The sequence below is a fragment of the Phyllostomus hastatus genome, unplaced genomic scaffold, assembly GCF_019186645.2.
Source record: "Phyllostomus hastatus isolate PE091 unplaced genomic scaffold, TTU_PhHast_1.1 phas_contig_34, whole genome shotgun sequence".
Classification (NCBI taxonomy): Eukaryota; Metazoa; Chordata; class Mammalia; order Chiroptera; family Phyllostomidae; genus Phyllostomus; species Phyllostomus hastatus.
Window position 1 is genome coordinate 49,431,709 of NW_025333857.1, and position 19,342 is coordinate 49,451,050.

At 58.5% G+C, this 19,342-nt stretch overlaps 2 protein-coding genes across 4 annotated transcripts in view; both read right to left on the minus strand.

Annotated features, from left to right (window-relative positions):
* CORO2A (coronin 2A) overlaps nucleotides 1-8,578 on the minus strand; it is a 45,962-nt gene extending 37,384 nt beyond the window's left edge. Inside the window, exon 1 of one of the 2 annotated variants that reach the window (XM_045840826.1) lies at nucleotides 8,475-8,578. The gene's annotated coding sequence lies outside the window, so the exon portion shown is untranslated. The remainder of the gene's footprint in view (nucleotides 1-8,474) is intronic. The other variant, XM_045840824.1, reaches the window with a different exon arrangement.
* A 1,293-nt stretch (nucleotides 8,579-9,871) lies between these two features.
* The window catches only part of TBC1D2 (TBC1 domain family member 2), a 48,416-nt gene continuing 38,945 nt past the window's right edge, over nucleotides 9,872-19,342 (minus strand). For both annotated transcript variants that reach the window (XM_045840902.1, XM_045840903.1), the window contains 4 exons: nucleotides 17,364-17,484; nucleotides 14,931-15,116; nucleotides 14,054-14,175; nucleotides 9,872-13,747 (listed from right to left, as the gene is read on the minus strand). In XM_045840902.1, the coding sequence (XP_045696858.1) occupies nucleotides 13,540-13,747; nucleotides 14,054-14,175; nucleotides 14,931-15,116; nucleotides 17,364-17,484 (637 nt within the window). In that variant the 3' untranslated portion in view covers nucleotides 9,872-13,539. The remainder of the gene's footprint in view (nucleotides 13,748-14,053; nucleotides 14,176-14,930; nucleotides 15,117-17,363; nucleotides 17,485-19,342) is intronic.

The following is a 19,342-nucleotide window of genomic DNA, read 5'->3' on the forward strand; positions in this document are numbered from 1 at the left end:
CGGGATTGGAGCAACACTCGCTCTTCAAGAGCCCACTGCCTCCAGCCTCAGGGCCTTCGCTCGGGTTAGCGGTCTCCCTTGCCCGGCGCGCTCCCCCACCCACTCGCACCTGCTCGTTGCCTACTCACTTTTCCGATCTCAGCTCAAAACCCTTCCCTTAAGCAGCCTTCCGCAGTGACGCCAGACGAGGTCCATCACTCTGCACACTGTCACGCCCTCTCTTTTCGTCCAGTACCTGCCCAGGTTTGTGGGACTGCAGGGTTGCTGCCCGTATCTCCCGGGGTCGGGGAGCCCACGAGGCTGGCGCCTGCGTCCGCTTCGCTCTGCCCTGTATCCCCAGCACTGAGCCACGCTTCACACGCAGACAGTGATTGATACACGAACAAAGGAATCATTCAAAACATTAAATTAAAAAATAGCTTCAAGGCATGAATGAACGGGCTAGTCGGGGCGAGGATCTAGGAAAGTCTGTGTGGGGTGGGTCGCTGGTCTCTCTCCAGGGGGGCCACAGGCCAAGCTGCTCCTGGTAATGGTCATACCAGGGATGAGGCGGATGACCCAGCCAACAAGCTCTCCGAGCTCCTTCCTGCCCATTACCTCCCAGCCCTCCTCCGGGCCTGCCCATTACCCACAGCACTGGGCCCTTACTGACCAGTCCACGGGGGCGTTTCTGAACTGGCATATGATTTACTCTGCGGTGTGAACATTTTCTTCTTCCCGAGGGCCAGAACTCAGGAGCCTGTCTTTGGGGGGTCGGATGAGGACAAAGTGGCGGAATCTAGTTAGAGCAGGGTTCAAATCCCAGTTTTACCTCTTGCTGGCTGTGTGACCCTGCAAAAGTCACCTGACCTCTCTGGGCTCCTGTTTCCTCATCTGTACCCATGGGACAGGAATGTCTAGCCAGAGGCTGCTGTAAGGATTAGATGAGTAAAAGTACACGAAGGGTCTAGTCTAGTGTGGGGCCTGCCACGTGTTGTGTCTAACCGATTTCAAGGCAGTTTTTAACATTTTAACATCACTGAAACTGAAATGCAACTCATAACCAGAGTCCGTCTGCCATTTTTTTCTTTCTCAATGGATTGGACAATAACGGCGGCTCCCACAGACGGCGCCCCGGGGCCGAGGAAAGACAGTGGTGGCCTGGTTTCTTTACTTCCTTTTTGAAGAGGCAGGAAGGGCTGTGGAGGCCCAGGGTCCAAAGCCAAGGGCGCACACTGTGGAGGGAAAGGGGGCTGCTGGGGTCTGGTGTGATGGTGCAGAAGCCTAACGCATTGGGGAACCTGATGGCACAGGCCCTTCCCAGCCTGATGGCCTCTGAATCTGTCCCTGGTCCTCGTCCCACTCGGGGGGTGGCCGGAACTCCAGCAGGACCCTTGCCTGTCTGGCTCTGACCCTATGTTCCTGGTGGCGTAGCCCGCAGTCCCTGGCTTTAGGGGCAGTCTGGTCACAGCACTGACTGCGAACCTGCCACCACCTAAACCCCCAGTTTTTCTCAAGAAGAGAGTCCTGGTACCCACCCAGAGACCTCTCCTCCAGGGCGACCCATTTATCAAGCCACCCCAGACTCTGCTCTCCATTGTTCCGGAAGGCCAGTGGGGGGTTTGGGTCGTCCAGACCTCACCTGAGCCCTAGTGCCGTGGGTGCCTCCTTAGACTCTCCGGCCTGGTGATACCAGCTTGGCCCGATTACTATCCACATTATGATTATATTGTAACATATATCACACATAGCCAAAGTTTTACAGAAATACAATGTCTATCACATACGAAGATTTCAAAATAAAGAAGACAAGCCCTGGTATTGCTCAGTGGGTTGGGCATCATCCCACAAACCAAAAGGTCGCCGGTTCGATTCCTGGTCAGGGCACGTGCCTGGGTTGTGGGCCTGGTGCTTGGTCAGATGCGTGTGAGAGGCAACCGATCGATGTTTCTCTCTCACATTGATGTTTCTCTCCCTTTTTTTTCCTCCCTCCCTTACCCTTTCTCTAAATATAAATAAATAAGATCTTAAAAAAAAAGAAAATAAAATCCTGCCACCCAGTGATAACCAGTTTGATGTGTCTGAGTATTTCTGTATTATTTGCATATGTGTAGATACATTTTTCCCCATTTTCAAAACAGCTCTGTTCCCCGTGCTCTCTGCTTTGCTTTTCCAGTTAACAGAACAATGCAGACCTCTCTCCACAGGTGACGGCATGGTGCTCCCCCACCCTCCACCCCTTCGCCTGGCAGGTCCTCGAGGCCTGACCAGAGCGCCCAGCCCCCACCAGGATGCTGGGCTTTTGACCTGAAGGGTTTCTGGGCTGACTTATCCCCCCTCCCTCAGGGCACTGCTGTGATTAGGTCATGGCTGCCACGCCCTGGCACGGAAGTCCTCCGGAGCTCCTACCCCAAGGGGTGTGCGCAAACAGTGGCTGGCTGTCCCCAAGGGATTTGACCGTAGTCCTCTCAGAACAGAGCCGAAGTTCTCCCAGACCCAGATGCTGGCCTGGGGTTTCCCTAACTCCCAGGGCCCCAGACATCACAAAACCCAGCAGTGAACAGGCGCCTGGCATTTCATAGCGTATAAAGCATTTCCATGCTCCATCCACTTGTGAGGCTCACAACAACCTGTACATTAGGCATAGCAGGTAGCTGTTATCCCCACTTTACAGATGAAGACTGAGGCTCAGAGAGGCTCACTCCAGGCTCAAGGCCAGGGGTGATTTATTAAATGACCTCTCTGCTTCCCTCCCCTTCAGAGTCTGGTCAACTCCAAGTTGCACAACCAACCTGGCTCAGGGACTGCCTCCTCCAGGAAGCCTTTCACCGCCCGCCCCCCCCCCCCCCCCGCCAGGCACCCCTGAAGGCAAGGATGCACCTGGCCTATTTCCACACCCACGCTCCCCGAGCACAGAAAACCCTCAGTAGATGGCTGTCAGGATGAAGATCGTTATGATTACCAAGGCGGGAAACTGCACCCCCACCTTATGGACGAGCACGAGGGGCCCAAAGGGCTTGCTTACAGAGTGTGTCAGCGGCCAGCTCGGGCCTCCCGCCTCAGAGGTGTGGCTTCTTTCGCCCCTTTCTGTTCCTTGTCCTTGGTGATCTTGGGCTCCTAGACATTGCCAGAGGGTCATTTCTGGCTTCTCTTGCACTGACTGGGCTCCACGGGTCCAGCCAGGTGTGAAGGGGTGTCGTGGGCAGGGCTCTGGCTAGGCAGGCTCGGCCCCCCGCCTGGGCCACCACCGGCGGTAGCCTTAGGGATGGCCACAGCAGCTGGCCACCCGCTGAGCAGCTCCAGACCCCACGCCCAGTGCGAGCACTTTCTGTCTGCCTCTCACTTCATCCTGCAATGATGCCACTTCACGGCGGGGGCGGGGGGGAGCAGTGGCAGGGAGGGAAAGACCCCAGCCCAAGGTGCCCACAGTAGCGCGCTGGGTCTGGCAGCAGGCAGCCCCAGGAGTGTGCAGGCCCAGGAGCCAGAAACAAACGCACGGTCAGAGTACACGAGACAACGCCTCCCAGGAGGTCTAGCAGGCTTGTTTTGGCAAGGCCTCAAAGTCTCCCTCCCCACCACTGGCCGCCTCCCACCCCTGGAATGACACTTGGGTCCAGGGAACACAGGCTGACCCTGGCAGTCCCCAAGTACCCCCTGTGGGCAGGGACATGCCACCTGCCAGCTCCCCGCCAGCTCCGGGCCCGAGGCCAGGCTGGAAGCAGCTGTCACGTCAACCCCGCACGGGCTCTCGGCTCCCGACTTCCTCCTATGGGAGCAGGACCTCCCGTGGCCTCTCCCAGGCAGCTGCAAGAGTTTGAGCAGGGCCCTGCCTCTCGCTGGGCTTCACTTTCCCCGTCCGTGAAACCTGGGGGGAGCGGAAGGCGGCTGGGCAGAAGGGGTGGTCTCAGTGGAACCCACTGACCCTGGCACTGCAGGGCGTGCCCGCAGGCAGCCCAGCACAGCCATCCAGGCCCCTGACACTGGAGCCAGACCACGGGGTTCAGCTACGTGGCCCTGGGCAAGCGGCTGCACCTCTCTGGGCCTCAGGGCCGTCGTCCGTAAAATAGGGATGAGGCAGAAAACAGACTGAAAGTAGATACACCAAAATCTCTAAATGGACTGTCTGAGATGAGAAGGGAAGGTGTGGGTAACTGATTTTCTGTGTTTTTCCTTGTCTTTTTCTGAACTCTCCAATATCAAGGATTTCTAATAGAAAAAGCAAATATACTTCTTTGTAAATTAACTTTATTGAGATACAATTTACATACAATATAATGTACCCATTTAAAAATGGGAGTAATAATGACTACTAGTATCAAACCTACAGATTGCTTTGAGGATTGCATGGGTTAATGTATGTATGTAAAACCTTACAGGGTACCTGGAGCATAAGAAATGCTATTGTTTGCTAAATCAATAAGCCCGAGAGCAGCCTGGCTTTCTCCTCCTCCTCCTGGGAGGACCTCCTCACCTGGGCTGGACCTCCTCCCTCACTGCGGCACCAAGAGCCCCCTCCCTTTCCACGGTCACTGCCCGGCCAACCCCATCACCCGTGGCCTGGATGCTCCCACAGTCCCCTGCCTGGCCCCAGAGGAGCTGCGCCGACAGGCCGGGCCGGCCCCTGCCCCTCGGTTCCCCCGGCCCTGGACTGGAGCCCTACCTGCCGGGTGGGATGGCGTCTCAGCCAGTTACGTCCCTTCTCTGCGCCTTCGTGTTCCTCACTGAACAAGGAACAGAAACAGTCTCTCCCTTGAGAACTTACAGGGTCCCATGATGCCTGGGTGGACGCCCACTCTGACTCAGGGCCTCTCTCACCGGTCCCCTCTTCCCTCTCCTGCCATCACTGCCCTGGCATGCTCTTCCCTGGACGGGCCTGCACAGTCCTACCTCAGGGCTTTGGCACGGGCTGTTCCGTCCTCCCTTCCAGCACCCTGGGACCACGGCCCTTGCCCCAGAAATCAGCTCCACTCACTCCTCCACCTCCTCCCAGCCTTTACCCCAACGTCTCCAAGATTCCCTCGACCACCCTGGTTACACTGCAGCACCCTCTCTTCCAGCACCAGAAACGCGACAGAAAAACAACCCTAGTCAATTCACCCCATCTTGGTTATCAACATCTGTTTTACTTAGTTTTCCCTTTTTTTCCTTATTAGATTGTAGGATCACTCACGACAGAGTTTTTGGGGTCTCTTCTTTTCCCCTCCTACTCTCAAGACCCCTCCCCCCCAGAAAACACCGGGGGCACCACGTTGGTGCGTAATAAACGATGGTTGAATGACTAAACGAACAACGCGGAGCGCGGAGGACAGAGCCAGGCAGGTGGGGAGTGCTCTGCCCTTTAATTATGTCTTTTTCCATTCAGGCTGAACCAAATAGACTTGCCATTTCTTGTGAGCCCAGAGCAGCCAGACAGTGGCCACTTCACAGAATTTACCCTAACGTGTTCCCCACGGCAGCCCGCAGGCCCCGGGGGAGGCACCTCGAGGCCTCGCACGCGGGAGGTGCCCAATAAGCCTTAGTTTCCGGAAACGGAGTCGCCCGTTCCCGGCCCTCCACTCCAGGTGTGATTGCAAAGCACCTCCTGTCTGTCTCAAGGAGGCAAGGCACAGACTGCAGACTTAATAAATAGAGGACCTTGCTGAATTATCTTCTGCTCCTCCTGAAAAATCTCTGTCCCCAATTTCTGATAAAGAACATAAACATAAAAACACCTTGTGCTCTAAAATAACCCAGATTCTGGCCAAACAGAATCCCCTTCCCAGGGGAAAACGGGCGAGCTGCCTGCCTCCCAGGGGATTTATTCGATGGTGGTGGAGAGAGGCGGAGACATTCTTTGGTATCTCTGTGCATTAGCATTATTGTCCATGAACTGCTCTTTCCCATAAAGGCTTCAGGTGAAAGAGATGTAAGGATAGAACACGGGTTATCAGAGCAGGAAAGATCCAGCGATCACTGCATCTACCCCATTTCACAGACCGGGAAGGAAGGTAAAGAAAGGGAAGGGCGTGGCCTGAGGCCAGAGTGCAGGGGAGGCAGAGTTCACCCTGGAACCTGCGCTGCTGACTCCTGTCTCTTGGCCTTTCCGCCACCCTCGGGCTCCTGCGCGGCCGTCCCACCCGCCTCCCCTGTCTGCAGCGACTTCCTCATGGGGAAGTCCTCAGAGTCCAAAGCTAGGGGCAAAGGGTAATTCCGATCCTTGTCATGGACTTCTGGGACAAGCTGTCAGATTGTCTCACAAAATCAAACGCACCGGAGATTCCCGATAGCCTTGTCAGCATAGAGGTTTATCCTTTTACATTCATTTTTGCTAATTTTATAGGAATAAATACAGACTGCTTTCATTTGCTGAATGGTAGGTGTTTACAAACACACACACACACACACACACTCACACTCCGGCCTTGGAACCAGGACCCCTGGGCTTGCTTTCTGGTTTGCCTCGTGACTCAGACAGGTCACATCCCCTTTGGAGACGGCAGATGCTTATCTGCAAAATGAGGGGGTTGGACGAGATGGTTTTTCAAGATCCCTGTCAGCTTGGACATTTGCAGTTTCATGGGAGATTTTAAAATTAGCATGAAATGAACTTTTTAAAAAAATCCTCACCTAAGGATGTGTTTATTGATTTTAGAGAGAGAGGAAGGGGGAGAGAGAAAAAATTTCAATGTGAAAGACAAACATCAATTGGTTGCTTCCTGTATGCACCCCAGTTGGGAATCAAACCTGCCATCTAGGTATGTGCCCTGACTGGGAATCAAACCTGCAAACTTTTGGTGCATGGGACGATGCTCCAACTGACTGAGCCACCCAGCCAGGGCGGGATGAGTTTTTGATAATCAGAATCTGTCAGGCTCCTAAACCAAGACAATGGCTTGGACCAGCCAGGCAGGAAACGGGGCCCAGATTATACACGTGTAACGATGGTAGGAGACTTAGGAAGCACGTAAGCTCATGCATCAGAGCTACACGCAAGCGACAGCACATATACTTAGTCCGCTTTTATGAAGGGCTAATAACACTCATTTGTGGTGCAGCTCCACCACGGCCAGAAGGCAAGGGCATGGACATTTTACTTCAGCCCTTAGAACCCCAGACTTGAGGTCGAAGGTGGCTCACCCAGCCTCTGCTTACACACCTCTGCTGACACAGAGCTCACCACCTGCCCAGGTGGCCCCTTCTTACTCTTGGCTGTAAGAAAGCTCCTGGAAGAGGAGCAGGTCTTGAAGGGACAAGAGGGACCAGAAGGCCCAGACTTGGTTCTCAGAAACTATGCCTCAATCAGGGCGGAAAACGGAAGATGGGGAAGAGGGCCAGTCAGGAGGAAGGCCTGGCGAAGGGCTCCTCTGGCTCCTCTGGCTCCAGACCTCTAAGGCAGCTGCTGAGCTGAAGGTGCACAGGAAATACAGGGATGCATTCTGGCCTTAGCCTGGGTGGGCTCCGAACAAGCCCCAGGCTGGGTCTTGCCTTTGCTCTCTTTGGCTCAGGCTGGAGAAACAGTGCTGGGCCTGGGGCCGTTCAGCTTGGAGGCGAGAAGATCTGGGGAGGAGGGGTCAGATGTTGTCCATGGGGTCAGATGTTGTCTGTGCCCAGAGCAGCCTGTGAGATCCCCACCATAAGGGGTGTGCCCCGGGTAGCAAGGCCTTCCAGAAGGGATCTTTCAGGGGGGCTGGACCAGATGCCAAGGGTCTTTACTCAGAGAGCATCATCGAGCCACAGTTCTTCAGACTGTGCTCTGTCTCAGACCCACTGCCCAACCTGATCACAGCTCTTGTAGCACTGCTGGGCCTCTGGGGTCCACGCTTTGACGTGAGGCAGTCCTATCACATCCGGCTGGGACATGGAGCTGGGTGCCAGCACTTGAGCATATTTAAGGGACTTCCCATATCATCCCCTAAAGCCAGGTGCATGCAGGCAAGTCTGCCACCGAGGACCCCACCATCTTCAGCCCAGGGATCCCCTAGCCCCAGACTGCGAAGCAGGCTTGGCCGGGCAGACTCTGACTGCCCCACCTTGCATGTCCAGGCCAGCTCAATAGGGACCTAGGGGTGTTCCCACCTCCTGTTTTTCATACAGAGGGGGAGAGTCCCCACACGGTCCGCAGAGCACTCAGACCACAAGGGGGCCTGTCTGGGCTGGCTGGCCACACCCAGGGTGAGCGGCCCTCTCTGCGGGCGAGCGGGGTGGGCGGTGCAGACAGTGCCCATCCGGGCCCTAGCCGTCGGGAGCTTGAACCTTGGGGCGGCCTCTCCTCACGGCTCAGTGAGGAAGGGGCCACCATTGCTTTCTCTATCCCGATGGGGAAACTGAGGCCTGGAGAGGAGCAGCGCTTTGTGCAAGGTCACGCGGAGGGGTGGGAAGCCAGGTCCTCCGTGCCCCGCCAGGACCCCGCGGCGCGCCCTGACCCAGCATCCCTCCCGGGGTGCTGCAGCAGAGAGACGCAGCACACACAGCGCGCAGACCAGGAAGGCATGGCTGGCAGCGCAGGGCCGCCCTACCTTGATGACGGCCGCGCAGGTGGCGGTGGCGTCCGGATCCGGCTCTGAGCTCCTCGCCGCCCGCGGAGTCCCCGCGCCCCGAGCCACCACCTCCTCCCCCCGCAGCCTGGCGGGCGGGGCGGGTGGGCGGGGCAGGAGCCCGACACAAGCCCCGCCCACGCACCCGCGGGGGGCACCCCGCCTTCCCCACTCTCCTGACTGTGCTCCTGGCCACCCGGGGCTGGTCTCGGGGTGTGCACACACGCACAAAACAGGCGCGCACACGCCGCAGTGATTGGGGCGGGCTCCCGGGCGACCAGGCTGAGGTTGAGGACAGTCAGACCCGCCTGGCTTCACGTCTCGCCAGTCCCTGGCTGCGTGGCACGGAAAAGGGACTCGACCTCCCGGAGCCTCCGATTACTGAAAACAGTAATCGCACCGGCTTCAGAGAGCTATTTAAGAATTAGAGGAGTCGATCTAATTTGCCCGCTCGGTAAAGTGCGCACACAGAGCCCGCCACAGAAGCGCTAGGTAAACTCGGCCCGGGAGAAAAAAGCAAGCAGCGCCGCCCCAAGTGTTGGAAGGACACTTCCTTCCTTCTCGGGGGTAGCCAGGAGGGGGCGCTGCTGCGCAGTCTGGCAGGCTTGGGGTCCTGAGTACCCTAGGAATCCGGAGATGCTTGGGGCCAGGGGGAGGGGCCCGCCTTTGAATAACCACCACCCAAAGATTACGGAACCAGGCACTGTTCTATGCACTTTAAGTGCATTACCTCACTCAGCCGTCACACAAGCCTGCGAGGTTATGCTATTACCCACTTATTTTACATATCAGAAAGCTGAGAACACAGCTATAATTCAACACTAGGCAGCGTGGCTCCCAAGCCCAAGCTGATACCCACTCCGCCTCTCCTGAGAGAAGCTCCTTGTTTTGTTCAGTGCTGTATCTTCAGGGCTTAGAACAATGCCTGCAACATAGTAGGCGCGCAGCATCTGTTGAGTGACAGCACATACTATGTCCTATCACATGTATTATTGCATTTAATCCTGGTAACTCCCCTATTTGGCCACTAGGATTACCCCTACTTTACAGATAAGAGGGAAATCGAGGCTTAGAGTCACTGAGTACTTGGGGGCTCTTGTTTATCTCCTTAGAGAGAACAACCAGGGCCAAAGCCTGAGACTCCATGTTCCCTGGGTGGCTGCCCTGCCCAGAGCCAATGGATAGGCTCCCCGCCTGCCACCCAGAGCCCAGCCCCTCGAGGTGGCCTGCCAAGCCTCAGCTCTGCGACCCTGACCTGGGACTGGGAGAGCTGGCCTGCTCGGTAGGCCAACTGAATGCACATTCCAGTATCAGTGTGACCGAGTTGGATCTTTGATCTTCCAAAGAAGCACGAGGAAAATCAGAATGTTGTGGGAGTTCCTTATACTTACGGTCCAGTATTACCTTTATTTTTCATCACATGGGGGTGGGGGTGGGCACCATTGCCTTTTGAAGGCTGAAGCATCTGAATGTCTTAATTCAGCTGGGACTTAGGCGGTATCTCTAGTGCATCCCCCCACCCCCTTGCACACTCACACCTCTGTGCCTTGCTCACACTTTCTCTTCCACCAGGAATTCTCTTACCGCATCACCTCCCACTGCCTAAACCTACTCATCTTTCCTTCCAGGCTTGGCACCAGCACCCCACCCTCCGCAGGAAGCCTTCCCAGATGCTCTGTGGATGTGCCCTCCCAGCCTTGCTTTTGCATCATCCCACCCGTGCCATGGAGGTAGGTGGCTGGGGCTGTGTTTGGGGGAAAGCTGCTTTGATAGGGACCTCTGGGGCCTGGGGGCATGTGGACCGAGGGGCAGAGGGGCTGCCATTGGAGGGCTCTGTAATAGGAACCCTTCTTGGAGATACTGTGTGTATTCCGGGGGTCCTCACTTTCCTGTCCTTCCCCTCCCCCTAATCCTCATCCGTTTAAGGAAGGCTATGTCCTGCCCATTGTCTGCATTGCACACGTGGAGATACTGAGGCCAGAGTGGAGGTGACTTGCCCAGGGGCCTCTAGCTAGAAAGCCACATAATAGATCTGGCTCCAGAGTTGGGCCCACTTGCCAGCACCTCTCACTGGGCCATACTGCTGATCGAGGGAGGCCTGGAAACCGACACCTTTCCTCCCTAGGCGGCAGCGTGGCCTGCTTTGTTTAATTGGCCGTGGAAGGGACCAGAAGATGTGTATGTATGGGAGGCAAGTTCTCCACCTACCTGGCCGGCGTGGAGCTCTGCACCGTACGGCCCTGTGCCCTTGGGAGATTGAAGGGAAACAGGGGCCGCAGCTCCTGGGAGGTGAGGTTCTGAGTGTGGGGGAAGAGCAGCCCTGAAGACAGGTGGTCTGCAGTGGGGGCCTTCTGAAGTGCCCTCCAGGCCCTTTGGCCTGCTTTGAGGGGTCCCTGCATTCTTGAGGATTTCAGCCCATGGGGGTCCCCTGGGTAACTCCTTCCAGTTCCCCTGTAGAATGGAGTGTGGACCTCAGCGTGCTGGGGGTCCAACCTGGAGAGGGATGCTTTGAGCAAGAGGTCCCATCCCCTGGGGTAGGAAGGTGGGGCTGTGAGGGATCAGATCCTCCAGCCCTGGAAGGCCCCTGGGGATGGGGGCGACAGCTGCAGTGCAGGGCTGGGAACTTGACACCAGCTGTAGGCCCCCAAGCCCTACACGGGGAGCAAGGGGAGGGTGGGCTGTCTCTCTAGGAGCAGAAGCAGCAGCCCCAGGCCTTGTCCAGACTGCCTCCCTCCCCACCTGTCCCTGCTGCAGCCGGCTGGCGGGGTGGGCGGCCCTTCCTCCCATTCTCCCCTGCCTGGAGCCAACCCTACAGGTCTGCACCGGTGGAGGGCCAGGCCCACCCTTCCCTCCGGTCCTCAGGAGGTGTTCTAGGTTCCATACAAGGGGAGGTGAGCTGGGAGGATCCCTCCCTAGTTTTGCACTTGGGGACTTTAGCTATGAGCATGGCTTCAACTTCCCATGGCTGTGCGACTCCTGGCAAGAGGACAGGCCTGAGCCTTTTGCCCCTCCCCTGTAAACCCAGCTTGGCCCGCAGTGGGTGGGGGCTCCAGGACGGGCAGCTCTCATTCCTGGCTCCCGTCTGTCCGTCTGCAGGGCCAGAGGAGGACCGGTCCGTCAGTCCTCATCGTTCTGTGGATCCCCAGCCTCTGGGTGTCGTCATGCCCATGCCCTGCAACAGGCTCCAGCATTTTTAAAAAGCTGCTTAGGCGATTCTGTGGTGTAGCCACATAGGGACAGGTCAGGTTGCACAGGGCAGGGGTGACTGTGAAGCCTAGCCCCTTCCCCTGTGGGGGAGGGCAGGGCAGAGGCACCCAGCCCTGGGCAGAGCCTCTCCTCTGCCAGAATGGGGGTATGTGTAGGGGAGGGGAGACTGACAAAAGTGGGAGACAGGGAAGATGAGGGAGGCAGGAGAGGGAGAGAGGGAGAGAACGGGCCAGGGCTGGAGGGGAGGCTGAGGGGAGGAAGGAGGAAGAGGTAGGAGTGGGTAGAGGAGGGACAGGAGAGCTGGGTGCCATTTATCTGGCAGCCTCTGTCTGATCCGGGATTGTGTAGTTTTTGCGGAGGAAGGAATTCGGTTTTCATGGCTGGGGTCTGAGGGACCAGCTGGGCCCAGAGCCTCCGGGAGCCTTGGGCCTTCTGTGGGCCTCTGCGTGAAATGGCCATTCTGCCCGTGGCTGCCCTGCACTGTGCCGGGCACCAGGCTCAGCACCAGCGCTGTCTCCTTGTCTCCAGTGACGGCCCTTAGGCTCAGTGCACCCAGTCTGCTGGGGGCACAGCCAGGACCCCCCAGTCCAGCCTCTCAGGGCCGTCATGCTGCACAGATACCGTCTGGAGATGAAATGGCCTCGGTGTATAAGAAAGTACAGTAAAAAGGAGAAAGGCCGCCGGGCCCCTGTGTGGGGAATCCAGGGGAAACCTGGCGCCCTGGAGCCCCCGTGAATGTGGCAGGAAAGGAACCAGAGCATCCCCTCCCCAGGGCTGTGTGTGGGGGGACCGGGTGCCGGGTGTGCCAACCCAGGTCCACGCCTGCGGCTGACAGACAGCCAGTCTCTGCTCCCCAGTGATGGGCGCGGCCTCCTTGCCCGCCCTGCACGAGATCCTCGGAGCAGAGCTAGGTTTCCACGTGAGGACCCCGCACCCCCAGTCCTTCGTACCAAAGGCTGCCGACCTCAGTCACGGGTTTCGCTGAGAAAGGAGCTGCCACAGTCACCGGGTGGCCTTGACCAGGCCTGGAGGGGGTGGGGACAGGCTGCGGCTGTCCCTCTCACTGCCTGTTCCTCCCTGCCCAACCCCCGTTCTCCGAGAAGAGGCGGCTCTTCGAGCGAGGCTGGTGCTGGGAGACCAGGGGACTGCAGATCCCGGGCTCTCTGCCCACACCCTGTTCCTCTTGGTGGTGGGTGGGCGTTTCCTGGGCACCCCTGCCCCCACCCACATGGGCTGTGAGTGGAAAGCGGGGCACAGGTCCGAGCGAGGCTCAGGAACAGTGAGGCTCAGGAACAGGCCCCGGCAGCAGGAGCTGGAGAGGCGCTCTCGCCCAGAAAGACGGAAGCCCCACGTGCACAGGGCCCTGGCTCCCCAGGGGACCGGGGGGCACCAGCCCTGCAGACACGTCGCAGGAACAGCAGCCGGGGACGTCCCTGGCCGGGAAGGCCCTAGTGGCGGACTCGCCCAGACCAGGTGGTTACTGAGAATTGTGTGAGTTCCAAAGCTTGTGAACTGCTTCTCATATTTACATTGTTTTGTGCAGATAAACTTAGGGAACATTCCAGGCTCCCCGCAGAGACAGCACTCTGGTCTGCACGCAGAGTGCTCTGAGGGGGGAGTAAGGAAGGGCAGCAGCTCTGGTGCGCATGCGTGAGGAGACAACCTGACTGGCAGACAAGGTCCGATGGGGAGGCTGGCGCCCAGAGAGGGGAGGGGCTTGCCCAGCGTCACCGGGTGATGGAGCTCAGAGGGCTGGACCCCCACTCCATGGCTGTCCTCCTCTGGGCCTGCCGGCGGAGGATGAGAAAGTGCTTTGGGGAACACCAGTGGGGAACACCAGTCAGGCCTCCCCGTCCCCCTCGTCCTCGCTGGTGCAACCCTCGGGCATCACTGGGTGCAGGGACGCCCGGATCTCCAAGTACTCGGCCTTGAGCTGCTCCAGCTCCCGCAGTTCGGCCTCCAGCCGCTCCTGGTGCGCCGTCCGCAGCTGCCGCAGCTGTCTCATGCGAAAGGGGTTCATGTCATTGAAGGCGATGTTCATCAGCTTCCTGGTGGGGAGAGCGCAGTCAGCCCCGGGCACAGCGCCCCCTGGTGCCTGCACAAACTGTGCCTTCCCAGGCAGGCGGCCAACACGGCCCCTGGCCGCTGCCCCTGGGGAGCTCACTGTCCAGGGAGGAAACGGTGAAGGAGACAATTTCCACCCAAAGTCATATGTATCGAGGCAGGAGGAAGCTCAGGGCCGTGGGCGTTCCAGCCCACTAAGGAAAGGTTGGTCAGGGAAGGCTTCTTGGAGAAGGTGACGCCTGCGTGGGTGTGGGTGGGGGCCGTGGTGGGCAGCAGGGGTGGGTGCTCACCGGCTGTCGCAGATGGTCTTGGTGAAGAAGCGCAGGTACTGGTAGATCTCCAGGCTGTCCTGCAGCCTCAGGATCGCCTCCTCGTTGTACTTGAAAATGGCCAAGGCGTAGCGGAACAGCACCTGGGGACGAGGTGGGAGCTCAGGTGGGGCACAGGGGCTGGGGCAGGAAGCTCCCAGAGGGAGGAGAACCAGGCAGTGGGGGGTCCTGGACAGGCCGGACAGGCTGAAAGCTTATGGGAGGCCCAGCGGCAGGGAGATCAGAAACCCGAGTGGGGAGCACGGCTTGGAATCCGGCGGCTGGGGCTGAGCCCCGGCTCTGTCCTGGGGCCCTAGGTGGGGCCCCAGCCCTGGTGGGACTGAGTGGGGGTAGTTCCGTCTTCACACGGGGCACTGGCGGGGGTCGGCGGAACGACAAACCCGAGGGCCCTCTACGCTGTGCCGTGCAGTATGTTACCAGCCACCCCGTGGAAACGGCTGGACGGTGGGCGAGGGCCTGTCCAGGGTCTCCTGACAAGGTCACGGGCAGAGCTGGGACCAGACCCAAGCGCCAACCTCCTGATCCAGAGCTCCGTCCCAACAGGAGGAAGAGAAGGAGGGGCCCAGGTGACTAAGTGGCGGCGGATGGAATGGGGATGTCCCTCCTGGGTCTCCGGGGACAGGAGCCTCCCCCAACTTTACTGGGCGCCTCTGGAGGCCGCACCACTTCCTCAAGCGCATGTGCAAAGCACTCAGTTTACAAGCCAACGCTCCGGGCAGACATGCTCCACAGCCCTCCCAGGTGTCACTGCCCTCCCGTTGTCCAGGGGCCGAATTGAGGCCCCGAGGGTGAAGGGTCCTGCCCAGGACCCTCCCGCACACCCCCGGCAGTGCCCTACCTTGGTGCCCTCATAGAGGAAGGCGTCCCAGACTTGGAGGAGGATGCTGCTGATGAGACTGTCGGCAAAGACCGTGAGGAACCAGTTTAAGGTGATGAAAGAGAGGTCCACGCGGTGCTGCCCCAGATGGGCCGTCAGCCTGGGCAGTTTCTCTGACAGGAGGTCCTGGAATACCCGCTGGTCCACCTGGAGGCCAGCGAGAGGGCCCATCAGCTGCTGCTCTCCCTCCGGGCCCCTGCCGCCCAGCCACACACAGTTCCGGAGCCTCAGCTTGGGTCCTGCCCTGCCCAGGGGCCCAGAGCCAGCCTGGCTGGGAGAAGGTGCAGCAACACAGCCCCCGCTGCTCCCAGGCTGCAGCTCGGAGCTTTGGCCTGGAGTCTCTGTGGGCTGCCAAGGTCGTGGCTGCTGGAGCTTGGGCCCCTTTGCCCCTCTGAACCTCAAGCCGACACCACGGCTGCTCCTTCATACCCACTTTGGGCTCGATGCGCAGGATGCTCCACGCATGTTTCGGGGGGCCTGGGGGCAGGTGTCAGGAGGAGCCACACTGTCCTGCTACCCTGAACATCAAGGAATGCTCTTAAAGGGGCCACTGTTGGGCGACGGGTGCGCACGGCCTCTCCACGTGGCCGCTGTCACACCTCCCCGCTTGTTGTACTGGTCCCGCGGGCTACTCGCAGCACTGGCTCCTTCCCGGCTCTAGGACATGGCTCTCCTGCGGTCGGCCCCCCACCTCCTAGACCGGCCGCTGAGTCTCCCGTTGCCCGTTTCCGAAACCGCTGGTCTCCCAGCCCTCCCCTCCCACCCGAGCCATCTTCCGGGCGTCGGCTGCCCGCTGCGCCGCACCCTCCCTTTCCTTCCTGCCTCTCCCAGAAGCCCGGGCCCGCTGTGCAGGCCTGGCGTCCAGCTCACAGCCTCGGGCGACCGTTCACTCTGAGGTGCCACCAAGCCTCCCGCAGGGGTTACGGTCGAGCCAGTGTGAGGTCTGAGATTTACTTCAGGATCACCAAAGCAGGAGGAGGGGCGGGGGTTCCGAGGGAACAGCACCGGCCTCCCGGGGCTGATGATCATTGAGACCAGGTGACAGAGACACGGAGGCTGGCATTACTGTTTTCTCAGTGTTTTTGGACATTCAAAATTTCCTCAAAATGAAAGTTTCTAAACACTGAAAACAAAAACAACCCACCACGACACACTGGTTATACAACACACAACTTCAGGGATGTTAAAATGTGAAGGTAAAATACGGAACACTTCCTGGCCTGCCTTGCAAGCAGAGGCGCCACGCGATATGGTTGTGCGGGGGGGCGCGAGGGTGGGAGTAGGAGTTGTGCGGTTGGGGGAGCTGTTTGAAAGGAGCTGGCTCTGGCCTTCCACCCTCTGCTTCTTCCCACCTGGGCCGTGGCCACAGTGCCGGAGGCGGTGCAGCCGTCCGACGCCCTCAAGACCATGAGCCGGAGGGTGAAAGCCACGTGCCAGGATGGCAGAGCAGGGGCCTAGAAGGAGCCTTCGGCTTTCTCTCTCCCTGACAAGAACCCGCCTCTTAAGCTGCTGTTAGGCTGGGCTCTCCCTCTGGGCAGCCAAACACCTCCTTACCTGATTCGCTGCCTGTTTCCCCACGATCCCAGCTCTTCATCTCCAGCCCTGACCTTTCCACTCCACACCTGAGTACCCACGCTCCCCTGAGCTCCCCACCCCGGGGGATGCCCCAGGAGGAGGGACTGGAGTCACGCGACCGCAGCAGGAGAGCGGGACAGGATGGATGGGCAGGTGACGGCTGGGCGGGTTTGGGGCTGGGGAGTGACAAAGTGCCCTCGAGGTGGCCTTTCTCCCTAGAGCAGGTGGTGCAGACACAGCAAGAAGAGGACGAGGGGGGAGGCGGGGGGTGTGGGCGAGTGGCCATGGGAGGGTTGAAATGGTTTTTCGTTTACACCCCTCAACAAACCCCGGCCACACAGCTGACTGCTGGAGGGGCTGGCCCCGACACGGTCGCCGGACTCCAGGCCTGGCCTGTGCTCGGCTGGCCATGGAGGAGGTCCCGAGACACTGGAGTTGCTGCACTCCTCCGTGGGTGATGAGCATGAGTGAAGAATCGCCACCACCTCCCAGTCCCGTCTTCCACCCCACCTGACCTGTATTTTGAAATTCCTTACTGGCAAATAGCAAGGGACACTAGATTTTCTTCTCCTTCCCTCCCCAGGAAACAAACAGTTTCTAATGACATAAGGTCACCCCTGGAATAACAACAGTCTATCGTGTGGGCAGGGTCCCCAAAATTCTAAAGGTTGTTAGCGCACCAGAACTTCCTAGCCATCCCGGTGAGAGGCTCCTGGCCCATTCTGAGAGATTCCTGACTTTTCTGAGATTCGTCGGCTTGCAGGAACAACTCAGGGGCTGACCTGTGTCACTACTAGGTCCCCACCCGGCCCCGCTCACCTGGGACGCAGTCAGCGTCTTGCTGTAGTAATCAGCCGGCATGATGGTCTCCACAATGGCCACCAGGCACCAGAAGGCACTCTCCTCTTCATCCAGGACCAGCAGAGCAATGGCCACCAGCCTGTGTGGGAGGGAAGGACTGGAGTTACCCACAGAAGTCACGGCCAGACAGACAGCTCGTGACAGACAGGGCTCCCTGGGCCCCAGGGGGCAGTCCTGCCCCACCGCACCCCCTAACCGGCTGGTGGTGTTGGCACCTGGGGTGAGACAAATGCGCTTTTGGGGAGGACTACATCGAGCAGCTCCAGAGTGATGGGGATCATCTTAGAGCAGAAGCTCTGAAGTCCCACTGCCTGGGTGTGAATCTTGGTCCTGCCACTTCCTTGCTGGGTGACCCTAGACAAGTCACTTAATTTCTCTGGGCTTTGGCATTCCCTTAATAATCACAGGACTCTTATGGGGGTAAACACACTTAATACATGTTAAATGCCCATCACAGTGCTTGACACGTGGTGAGTGCTTTATAAATATTAATTATTCTCATCTTAATATCCACAGGCTTTGAGACCTCTGCGGGTGTGCTAGCCTCTCTGAGCTGCTGCCTGTGCAGTGTGACTAGCATCGGCCTCCTAGGGCTGGGAGGCACTGGAGTGAGGAGATGCCCCTGTCTAGTAGACACCAGGTGCTCAGTGCACGGAGTTCTTTTTCTCTCTTGCTCCCTGCTCCACCCCTAAAGTTATCATGGGGCTCCAATGAGATCAAGGGCATGAAAGGAAAACCCCACAGTGCTGGGCAGGAAGTCTGCCTGCAGGAAGCACTATTTTCCCTGCTTCTCCCATCTCTCCTGATGGGTCTTTCCCAGGAATAACCCAAGAACATATTTTCCCAAATGCACTCATCGGCCATGAAGCTAGGTGAACACAAGGTCCCGCAGATGGGTGTTTGGGGTTGCTGTCTACTCCAGCTTCCTTTCAGAGGCCAGCGACACACGGGGTCCCAGCACAGCCTCTGAGAACCCCTGCAGGGAAACGAGCATCGTGTGACCTTCTACCCAGGGCCGCCCGGTGGGCCAGGGGAGCCCCCTTTCTGCAGGACACCCACGGAACACCCTCAGGGGGCTCCCATGCTGCAGCGCTGGCGAGGCTCACACTCTCCACAGGCACGCTGAGCACATTTCACTGTCCAGATAGATGTTTGTGCTTCTCTGGGCTTTTACTAGATTGGATTTGTGACCTCCAACCTCTTCCCAGGTTCATGTTTTTTCGGAGAAACCAGGTAAATTCTCAAAAGAAAAAAAAATCCCTTTGATCTCCCCGATAGATTGAGATGGATTTTCTCTCCATTTTGGCTACAGTATTTGTACGAGCCCTCTTGAGTCTGAGCAGAGTAGTCATAGGTCTCCTGGGAAACAGCAAGCTCCGCCCTCTCAGAGCTGGGGAAGGGTGGTGGTGGGGGGCATTCAGAGGTCATCGAGTTCAGGGATAGCAAATGCATGCTGCGCTGGCCCGATGGCCACCACCCTCTGACGGTGCCCAGGGCAGACATCACTAATTGATCACCGCACTCTTTCCCACCGAGTCCGAGCTGCCTCCGGGCCTGTCACAAGGCAAGGCGGCTGCATCCTACGGGTCTAGAAACAGTCACTGCAGGCACGATAAGGCTGAGGCCCAGAGAGCAAAACTGGCTTGCTCAAGGTCACTCAGTCAGTTGGTGGCAGAGTGGAAACAGAACCCAGGACTCACAAACTCCATCCTGCTGTTCTCCCCAGCTCACCCTATTCTGCAAGAGCCTCAGGATGTGCTCGGTCCAGGGGCTGGCTGCCAGCATCGGCTTGGGTTTCTGCACATGGCAAGGCCAGCGGGGAGAGGCAGCTGGCACCAACCAGGGCTACGAACTGCTCGGGGCTGCAGCCAGACTCCGACTGAGGGCATTTAAGGTCCAGTGGGTGTGCAAAGGAGGGACTGTGGCAGTGGGGGCGA